This window comes from Arachis stenosperma, chromosome 10 (genome assembly GCF_014773155.1).
Source record: "Arachis stenosperma cultivar V10309 chromosome 10, arast.V10309.gnm1.PFL2, whole genome shotgun sequence".
Classification (NCBI taxonomy): Eukaryota; Viridiplantae; Streptophyta; class Magnoliopsida; order Fabales; family Fabaceae; genus Arachis; species Arachis stenosperma.
In genome coordinates, this window is record NC_080386.1 from 81,759,845 (window position 1) to 81,771,492 (window position 11,648).

Below are 11,648 nucleotides of genomic sequence, written 5' to 3' on the forward strand. Positions count from 1 at the left end.
GATAGAATAAAATTTGAAAATTTAAGGAATTTGAAATTCAAAAAAGACCAAAGGAACACGAAATTTTTAAAATTAAAACAAGATAAAATAAATAATTAACTAACAAGATTTGAAAATAAAATAGAAGATTTGAAAATAAAATTTTTTAATTTTAAAAAGAAAGAGTCAATCACAAATTTGAAAATTTAAATTTGGAAAGAAAAAGTCAAACAAGATAAGATAGGATCTAAAATTTAAGACAAGAGATTTGATTTTGAAAAAAATTTAAAATTTAAAAAAAGAAAGTCAAATAAATATTTTAAAATTTAAATTTGAAAGAAAAAAAACTAACAAGCTGCTTAACTTTTTAAAATTTAAATTTAAAAATTTTGAATTTAAAAATTAAATTTAAAATAAGATAAGATAAGATCTTAGAAATTTAAAGATTTTTAAAATTAAAATTTAAAAGATAGACTAACAAAAATACTAAACTTTTAAAATTTGAAATCAAATTAAAGATAAGATAATTTTTTTTTAAAAAATCAAAGAAAAAGATAAGATAAAAATCAAAGAAGAAAAGATAAGCAAGAAAATTAAATTTAAAGATTGTTAACGGGACACCAAACTTTAAAATTTTAAAAGGAAATAAAGAGAAAATATCAAACTTAAAATTTTGAAATTAAAAATAAGATAACTAAAGTGAGAATTGAAAATCAAAAGATAAACAAGATAAAAATCAAGAATCAAGAAAAATAAGATATGATTTGAAATTTAAAAATCACTAACAAGAAACACCAAACTTAAAATTTAAATTTAAAAATGAAATATTTTAAAAAATATATATTTTAAAAAAATTTAAAAATTAAAAAGAAAAGACAGCACTAGATGGACACCAAACTTAAAAATTTTGAAATTAAAGACACAAATTTCAAAAATTTAAAAAGGAAAAACACTAAAAGACACCACACTAAAAGATTTTGAAATCAAACAAAGAAAAACACTAACAAAAGTTTGATCACAACGAAAGAAAAGGAAGAACAATTTTCAAAGATTCAAGAAAAGAAACAAAAACCAAAGGGACATCAAACTTAAAAATTGACACAAGACTCAAATAAAAGAAAAAGATGACTAAAGATAAGTTTTTGAAAAAGAAATTTTTGAAAAGACACAAAGAAAATTTTAAAATTTTTTAACAAGGAACACAAACAAAAGAAAAACAGTAAAAAGTAACTGATCTAAGGAGCAAGACAACTGGTAGTTTTTCAATCATGAACAATCTCCGGAAACGGCGCCAAAAACTTGGTGCGCGAATTTGTGACTTGCACAACTGAACTGGCAAGTACACCGGGTCGTCTAAGTAATACCTCAGGTGAGTGAGGGTCGAATCCCACAAGGATTGCCGGACCAAGCAAGCTGTAGTTATCCTGCAGATCTAGTCAGGCGAATGAAAAGATAGTTGTTGTTTGTTGTAGGCGCATAAACAAGCAATAATAATGAAACATAGAAACAGTAGTGAGAAATCAGTTAAGGCGTCGGAGATGCTTATTCCTCTGGAATAACATGTCATACTGACTACTCCAACGATAAATGATTCCTTCAATGGCACAACTGTAAGTGATTAAGCCATTGGTCGTGGTCATCAATCTCCTCGGATCTAAACTAAATACCCGAACAGGCTAGATCAATCTGGGAGAGGGTGAAGCGCAAGCAATTCAATCTCTTGATGATCCTACTCAAAACGCCACAGACAAGGTCGGATCTTCCAGATCAGAGAATGACGCTCTATGATTCTAGCCCTTAGAGCCATAGGAACCTCAATTACCCCTGCCTAACGGGATTTTATGTCACATATCCCAATTAGCCCAAGTAACTTGTTGGAACCCGTGATGCACTCTCAAGCTATAACTCAATACTATCCGAGTCAGGACTCGTAAAGAACTCGTGTAGAATAGGGGGTCACACTTTCGTTCCACCCCAAATTCATAAAGATGAAGAACAGTAGTACATTATAGAATAGAATCAAACATATATTGAAGTGGAAAAGTAATTGTATTAATCCATAGGAATCAGCAGAGCTCCTAGCCTCAACCTAGGGGGTAGTTTGAGCGTTCAACGCCCATTTTGGGCAGTCCAATCCAAAGGAAAGTATAGACCATTATATATTTCTGGAAAGTCCTAGAAATTAACTTTCCAACGCCATTGACAGCGCGTCAATTGAACTTTTGTAGCTCCATAAATACTCGTTAGAATGCATGGAGGTCAGGATCTGACGGAATCTGCTATCATTCCTTAGCCTCTGAACCAGACTTTGCCAAAACTTGTCAAATTCACCCAAAAATCACCTAAAATCATAAGAAAAATACAAAAGCTCAAAGTATCATCCAAAAAGTGATTTTGCTCTAAAACCTACTAAAATATAACAAAACTTAACAAAATACATTAAAAACACTAAGAAAACAGTGCAAAAAAGCGTATAAAATATTCACTCATCATATTATAACTAAGATCCTTGAAAGAGAAGCTAAACAAAATAGAAAAATTGCATCACATTCATCCGGATAAGCGTATAAGGCTGAATAAGATCGAAAACAAAAGAGTAATATACATATAGGGATCGGAGTTCCAAAGATATAATTATCAAGCTCTAGGCTTGGGCCTAACTTGGGCCCGATCCAACCCATTAGCGTTTTTAGCCCGTTTGACCCAACTTCAGGCCAAACCTTTAAAATTAACGCCCGGTTTCCATTTCTAACATTTTTCTAAGGTTTTTTAAGGTTTCCACTTTTCTCGTGCGGTACCGGGCAGACTTGAATCGGTTCAACCGATTCAACTGCCGGTTCACGATTTTTCACAGTTTTTTGCAGAAAGCGCATTTTCTGACTCAGAAAAAGACCCGCTGAGTCCAAAAATCACCTTTAAATCCTCAAATTCTCTCTCTAACTTTTCAGAATCTAATTTGGACAATTAATCACTTAATTAACCAGTTGATTAGTTGCGATTCTTACATTCTCCCTACCAAATAAGAAATTTTGCCCTCAAAATTTGAATTACCTGAGAAAAGCCCAGGATAATCCTTTCACATCTCAGACTCCAATTCCCAGGTGTGCTCTTCTACTCCTGCTTGCTCCCAAGCCACTTTAACCAATGGAACATCCTTTCCTCGCAGCTTCTTCACACTAGTGTCATCGATCCTCATGGGTGTCACATGGAAAGTCAAGTTCTCTTTCAACCGACCGATTCAGGCTCCAACACGTGAGCCGCATCCAACGTGTACTTATGAAGCTGTGACATGTGGAATACGTCATGCAAGTTAGACAGATGAGGTGGCAAAGCTACTTGATACGCCACCGGCCCGAATCTCTTCAAAATCTCAAACGGTCCTATATATCTTAAGTTCAACTTCTTGGTCTTGATTGCTCCCCCACTTCAAACTCTAACGGTTTCCTTCTCTAATCCGCATAACTCTTCTGTCGACTTTGGGCAGTTAGAATCCTTGCACGAATCTGCTTAATGTTCTCAGTAGTCTCAGCTACTAAATCTGGACCCAAAACGGTTGCTTCACCTGATTCATACCAACAGAGTGGAGACTGGCACTTCTGTCCATACAAGGCCTCATATGGAGCCATCCCAATGCTCGCATGAAAGCTGTTGTTATACGCAAACTCCACCAATGACATGTAACGATCCCAACTTCTGGGTTGATCCAGAACACATGCTCTCAGCATATCCTCCAACGTCTGAATAATCCTCTTCGACTGTCCATCAGTTTGTAGATGATATGCGGTACTGAGACATAGCTTCATACCGAAGGCTCTTTGGAAAGTTCTCCAAAACCTTGAAGTGAATCGGGGATCACGGTCTGATACTATGCTTGACGGCACACCATGCAACCTTACAATCTCCTTGATGTACAATCTCGCCAACTCCTCGATAGAACAGTTTACTCGGATAGGCAGAAAATGAGCGGATTTGGTTAAGTAATCTACGATCACCCAAATCGCATCAAATCCCGACCTAGTCCTCGATAAACCGGTCACAAAATCCATTGCGATTCCTTCCAACTTCCACTGAGGAATTTCAAGTGGTTGTAGCATTCCTGACGGTTTCTGGTGTTCTATCTTTACTTTCTGACACATTAGGCACTTACATCACCCTTCATCCCAGGCCACCAAAACATCTTCTTTAAATCATAATACATCTTCGTGCTTCTGGGATGAATAGAAAACCCACTATTGTGAGCTTCTGACAACAAATCCTGCCTTAAACTCCCAACATCCGGTATACAAATCCTCCCTTTATACCTCCACAACCCTTCATCATCTTTAGTGAATTCTTCACGCCTCTTATCACCAACTGGTTGAAACAATTGCTGACGCTTTTGCTCATCTTGCTGAGCCCTTTGTATTTCTGATTTAAACGTGCTTGAGATCTGTAACTGGTTCAAACAAGCTCTTCTGGCAACTTCACCAATATCCAGCTTAAGATCTACAAACCTATCCACTAACTCTTTGATGAGCGGATAATTTATACGCTTTTTGTCATTGTTTTTAGTATGTTTTTAGTTTGTTTTAGTTAGTTTTTACTATATTTTTATTAGTTTTTAGTTAAAATTCACTTTTCTAGACTTTACTATGAGTTTGTGTGTTTTTCTTTGATTTCAGGTATTTTTTGGCTGAAATTGAGGGACCTGAGCAAAAATTTGATTCAGAGGCTGAAAAGAACTGCAGATGCTGTTGGATTCTGACCTCCCTGCACTCGAAGTAGATTTTCTGGAGCTACAGAAGCCCAATTGGCGCGCTCTCAACTGCGTTGGAAAGTAGACATCCTGGACTTTCCAAAAATGTATAATGGTCCATACTTTGCCCAAGATTTGATGGCCCAAACCGGTGTTCCAAATCAGCTCAAAACTGCCCGGCGTTAAACGCCGGAACTGGCACAAGAATGGGAGTTAAACGCCCAAACTGGCACAAAAGCTGGCGTTTAACTCCAAGAAAAGTCTCTACACATAGAAGCTTCAATGCTCAGCCCAAGCACACACCAAGTGGGCCCGGAAGTGGATTTTTATGTCATTTACTCATCTTTGTAAACCCTAGGCTACTAGTTCTCTACAAATAGGACCTTTTGCTATTGTATTTTCATCTTTAGATCTTTGAATCTTTTGATCACGTTTTGGGGGCTGGCTTCACGGCCATGCCTAGACCTTATTCTTATGTATTTTCAACGGTGGAGTTTCTACACACCATAGATTAAGGTGTGGAGCTCTGCTGTACCTCGAGTATTAATGCAATTACTATTGTTCTTCTATTCAATTCGGCTTATTCTTATTCTAAGATATCACTTGTTCCTCAACTTGATGAATGTGATGATCCATGACACTCATCATCATTCTCACCTATGAACATGTGCCTGACAACCACCTCCGTTCTACCTTCGATTGAGTGGATATCTCTTGGATCCCTTAATCGGAATCTTTGTGGTATAAGCTAGAATTGATGGCGGCATTCAAGAGAATCCAGAAGGTCTAAACCTTGTCTGTGGTATTCTGAGTAGGATTCAAGGATTGAATGACTGTGACGAGCTTCAAACTCCTGAAGGCTGGGCGTTAGTGACAGACGCAAAAGAATCAATGGATTCTATTCCAACCTGATTGTGAACCGACAGATGATTAGCCGTGCTGTGACAGAGCGCGTTGAACATTTTCACTTAGAGGACGGGACTGTAGCCACTGACAACGGTGATGCCCAACATACAGCTTGCCATGGAAAGGAGTAAGAAGGATTGGATGAAGACAGTAGGAAAGCAGAGAGACGGAAGGGACAAAGCATCTCCATACGCTTATCTGAAATTCTCACCAATGAATTACATAAGTATCTCTATCTTTATTTTATGCTTTATTCATAAATCATCCATAACCATTTGAATCCGCCTGACTAAGATTTACAAGATGACCATAGCTTGCTTCATACCAACAATCTCCGTGGGATCGACCCTTACTCGCGTAAGGTTTATTACTTGGACGACCCAGTGCACTTGCTGGTTAGTTGTGCGAAGTTGTGATAAAGAGTTGAGATTGAAATTGAGCGTACCATGTTGATGGCGCCATTGATGATCACAATTTCGTGCACCACTCTTCTTCCTTGATCCTCATCCAAGTAATTGTTAAAGATTTCTGACTCAAAGTGTCTGCTACCACATTCGCCTTTCCAGGATGATAACTTAGCTCAAAATCATAATCTTGAGACTCCATCCACCTTCATTGGTGCACATTTAGTTCTTTCTGATCAAAGATATACTTGAGACTCTTATGATTAGAAAAGACGCTAAACCATACTCCATACAAGTGGTGTCTCCAAATCTTCAATGCAAACACAATTGCCGCTAATTCCAAGTCATGAGTTGGGTAGTTCACCTCATGCGGTCTCAGCTGACGCGATGCGTAAGCCACCACGTTTCGGTGTTGCATCAACACGCAACCCAAACCCTTCAAAGAAGCATCACAATATACTTTGAACGGTTCATGCAGTTCCGGTAAGATTAAAATAGGTGCTGAAGTTAACCTCTGCTTCAAAGTCTGAAAACTCTCTTCGCACTCTGACGTCCACACAAATGGCACTTCTTTCCTTGTCAATTTTGTCATCGGTAATGCGATCCGGGTAAATCCTTCGATAAACCTCCTATAATATCCGGCTAAACCCAAGAACCTTCTAACTTCTGTCACCATCGTCGGTCTTTTCCATTCCATCACCGCTTCTACCTTAGAAGGATCTACAGCTATTCCTCCTTTACTCACAACGTGGCCTAAGAACTTTACTTCCTCCTTCCAGAACTCGCACTATGACAACTTAGCGTACAACTTCCGTTCCTTTAAGATTTGCAACACAATCCTCAAATGTTTCTCATGATCATTTGCCGTCTTAGAGTAAACCAAGATGTTATCTATGAAAACCACTACGAGTTTGTCCAAAAAGGGTCGAAAGACTCTGTTCATGTAATCCATGAAAACAGCAGGTGCATTCGTTAACCCAAAGGACATTACCGCAAACTCATAGTGTCCATAGCGTGTCCTAAATGCAGTCTTAGGGATATCATCCTCCTTCACTCTTATCTGATGGTACCCGGATCTCAAATCGATCTTGGAAAATACTCCAGCTCCTTGCAATTGGTCCATCAAGTCATCTATTATTGGCAGTGGGTACTTGTTCTTCACTATCACTTCATTTAATTGTCGATAATCCACACACAAACGCATTCCTCCATCTTTCTTCTTCACCAATAAAATTGGCGCTCCCCATGGTGATACACTCGGTCGAATGAACATCTTATTCAGAAGCTCTTCCAATTGAGTCTTTAATTCTACCAGCTCTATCGGAGCCATTCTATACGGTACAATCAACAATGGTCTGGCTCCGGCACCAATTCAATCACAAATTCAATTTTCCTTTGAGGTGGGAACTCAGGGATATCTTCCGGGAACACTTCTGGAAAATCTCTAACCACCGGTATCCGATCTAAGTTCTGGGCATCACCCAACGCATTAGCAACCAACAGAATATAACCCTGACACTCCTCCCTACTACCATGCACAATTACAGAGTTCAGGTAATACCCCGTAGCTACCACTGCTCCATTTTCTCCTTCCAGTATAAACCGAATAGTCCGTTCAAAGCAATCCAACAAAACCCGATTCTTTAACAATCAATCAAACCCTAAAATTATTTTTAGCCCCACCATTGGTAAGCAGATCAAATCGTGCACAAAGTCTCTACCCTCAAGCTTGAAACTTACTTGTCTACAACCTGAGCTAGTCATAACTGTTTGATGCGGAGTATGTACATGCAGATCAAAAGGTAACTCTAACACTTTCAAGCTTAATTCCTCAACTTTAGCAAATGAAATAAACGAATACGAAGCTTCAGTATCATATAACGCAACTAAGGACTTGTCACCAATTAGACATATACCTCTCATCAACGGATCCGCCTTGGAAGCATCCTTGGCATTCACAGCAAAGACTCGACCTTGATGCTGACTCTGGCCCGCATTCTGATTCCTCCCACGAGTGCAATCCCTCGCAATGTGGCCAGACAACCCACAATTGAAGCAACCACCTAAATCAATCTTGCATGAGTCAAAAGGGTGAAAACGTCCACAACAATCACAAACTAAATCCGAAGAACTCTTACTCTGATTTCCTCTTCCCTTAGCATACTGAAATTGTTTCTGATTGTTCTTTCTAAAGCCCCCTTGGCCTTGAGGCGCATATCCTCCTCTCTTGAAGCTTTGTCCTCTCGGATGAAAGTACTTGTCACGCCCCCGACTAGAGCTCCCTCCATGATTGTCCTTGGATGCCGCCACGGTCTTGGCGTACTCTTCCACTACTCTAGCCTTGTTCACCAAGTCAAAAAAGTACGAATCTCCAATGGAGCCACAGCAGTCATGATGTTATCCTTCAACCCCTTCTGATACTTGATGCATTTTCAGCTCTCGTAAATCTCCGGGGCACCTTGACATACTCTAGAAAACCTACAGAGCTCCTCAAACTTGTTGGTGTAGTCTGCCACAGATAGGGAACTTTGCTTCATCTGCATTAGTTCCATCTCCTTTGCTTCCCTTGCAGACTCAGGGAAGTATTTCTTATAAAAAGCCGTCTGGAACACCTCCCATGGAATGTCGGTGTTCTGAAGCTGTAGCAAATAACACTCAGCTTGCCACCAGGGCTGGGCTTCTCCCGCTAGCTAATAAGCGGCAAACTCGACATATTGATTGAGGGGAACATGCTGCGCCTGTAAGGCACACTCCATGGCTTGGAACCAATGGTCCGCTTCAGTAGCATTTGTGGATCCTCGGAAAGTTGTTGGATGAACCTTGAGGAACGTCACCAAGGTCATTGAAACTCATCCCGTTTTATCGTCGTTACCCTTAGCATTATCATTGGCAATCCCTTCGCCATTCCCATTGCCACTTTCATTCCTGGCCGGTTGGCCCAATCTCTACACAGCTTGCAGAGTCGCAACAGCATTAGCTTCCATGGTATTAGCGAGATTCGCCATTGCCGCCATGAATTCGGCATGATTGTCAGCTGGTTGCTCATTTCTACTTTCTCATGTACGTGTTCGACCTCGTCCGCGAGTGGCCATTAGGGTTCCTGTCTACACCAAACAATCGATATCAAGGTGATCTATCTCAATATCAAAAGTCTAGTGCTTCAATTATCCCTAACAGGCACTCACAAACAAGCATGCTATGCAATATCAAACAGATAACCTAATAGCATCAAAGAAAAGACAAACACACAGAGTATGCAATGAAGCACAATCAGTCCATCTCTCAGGCTCACAAGGACGAACTGCTCTGATACCACTAAATGTAACACCCTAATTAGCCTAAGCCTTACCTTGCATCGTAAAGCAAAGGTTAATCAGAGATTACGACAGTTCTAAGCTTATACATAATGTTAAAATCTAGAAGCCCGATGAAAGATATAGCTCAAAAATAGGATTTCAAAGCGCAAAGCGTACTAACGAAGCTACTAACTTAAGGCACAAGAAACATATAAGATATAACAAAAGATAAGTATATAATATCATAGGGAACTAGTCACAACTCGCGGAGTTTAAGTCGGCTAGCCATATACAGGTATACAGAAACATACAGTGAAAACAGCTTATACAAGTTTTATTCTCTCATATACATGCCTCTAGGCAAAACAAAATACAAAAGGAGAGATGTATAAACAAAATAAACCAAAAGACTCCAAAAGAATCCAAGATCATCCGCTTCTGTCACCATCCGAAGCAACTCACCGAGGTGGGTTGCGACCTGCATCTGAAAAACACAACAGAAATATGGTATGTGAATCGGAGGTTCTCAGTATGGTAATATTGCTATGTGATGTAGGATATAAGACCTCGGGATGCCAAAGGCAATCCTAAGCTCCATATCCATCACAAGATTTCATTACTTAAGCATTCTAAAATAGATAAGCATAAATGTACCAACATTAACTTGAATAAACCAGGTCATCTATCTTAGAGGATTTCTACTCTAACCAAACACCACTGTCCCATAGCCTTCACCAACCGATCCTCCATGCGATCCCATTGCCACCGCCTACCAAACCTCCTCAATCCCAGTAGAAAACACAGGTAATATACAATGTAAATAAAGCACAAGTAGAAGCATATAAGGCAAATAATTCAGATAGCAAGTAAGCATGTTATTCAATTAGGCAAGCCATTACAAGTAAACAAAGCATACAAACAGATAGAAAATACATATGATGAATGCCTATCCTACTGGCTGTGATATAACATTGTTGGTTCAACTGCCAACCCGACACATCTCCATGGAGACGTCGCCCTTCGGAATTCTTATATGGGAACTCCTGAGATATAGTGCTCAGATCACTGTCCAGGTTCCGGCGCCTGCACGCTCTATAGTTCCGAAGGGATGCGAGTGGGATACTCTTGCCACAGACCTCACATCTCAATGCAAGCGGGATTAACCATCGTCCCTGCCGGGCGCATAGCGTCTCAAAATCTCAGCAAAAATATTATTTCAGTGGTTTTCAAAAGCATTTTCAGTATACAGAGCTCCATCATCTAAATCTGAGTCCCCGACTTATCTCAACCACTGTCCATTCACAATTCAGTTTCCGAAACATCAACAAATCATAATTTCTCATCTCATATATCCATCACCCTTCATATGACATCAAACCATCCTCAGGCCGCCAGAAACCTAGGCCTTCGTTTTGTAATACTCAAAACCAAGCCCAAAAGTCTTTAAATGGTGTTATAGAAGCTTACAACCTTGTTAGGAAGGTAGAATAGTTGAAAACAAGTAAATTTGAGAAACAGGACATGTGCGGCCGCACAGGAGTCTGTGCGTGCGCACGCTCAGGAATTTTAAAATGTGTGCGTATGCACAGGTGGCAAAACTTACAGAATCTGTTCACTCAAACAACCTGTGCCAGCGCCCCTAACAGAATGGCCTTCCCAACGTGTGCGTCCGCACAGGTTGAATTTTTCCTTAGATATGTGCGCGCAAAAGCTGTGCTAGCGTAGCAAACAGAACGCACTTCCCCGCCTGTGCGTGCGCATAGTGTGTGCATCTTCACATATCAAAATTTATGTAGGTTGTGCGTCCGCACAAGGCTGTGCGTGCGCACATATCAGAAATCATGAAATTCTGCAACTTTGCAGAATTTCATATTTTTAACACCAACTTTGAATGATCATAACTTCCTCTACAATATTCCAAATTTTGCAAACTTTATATCGATTTAAAGAGTTTTCAAAGATATTTAATTTTAAACAAATTTCAATCAATTTTGAAAATTGAGGCAAAAGTTATAATCGAACAAAGTTCACTAAAAACCCAATTTTACTAAACTTTACATTTTCCTCATTTTCTTACCATACATCTTCCAAAACTATACCAAACCATTCAAAACTCCACTTTTCATCAAAATTAACCTGTTGCGCCTCAATACACTAACATTATCACATTTTCCTTCACATTCCATCATCTTCAATATCAACACCAATATATCACACTTTTACAACCATAATGTCAAATCATCCAATTCAACATCACTTATATCATCATTATGCCTTTTCAAGTTACACAATCAATCATCATTATCATATTACCATCATTCATCATAC

At 39.2% G+C, this 11,648-nt stretch overlaps 1 protein-coding gene across 1 annotated transcript; it reads right to left on the reverse strand.

Moving 5' to 3' along the window:
- Positions 1-7,368: 7,368 nt before the first annotated feature.
- LOC130957280 (uncharacterized) lies at positions 7,369-9,049 on the reverse strand. The gene is made up of 4 exons (XM_057884147.1): positions 8,897-9,049; positions 8,493-8,714; positions 7,765-8,364; positions 7,369-7,665 (listed from the first exon to the last, which is right to left on the reverse strand). Exons 1-4 carry the CDS (start codon positions 9,047-9,049, stop codon positions 7,369-7,371), a joined length of 1,272 nt encoding a protein of 423 aa, XP_057740130.1.
- Between the last annotated feature and the right edge of the window lie 2,599 nt (positions 9,050-11,648).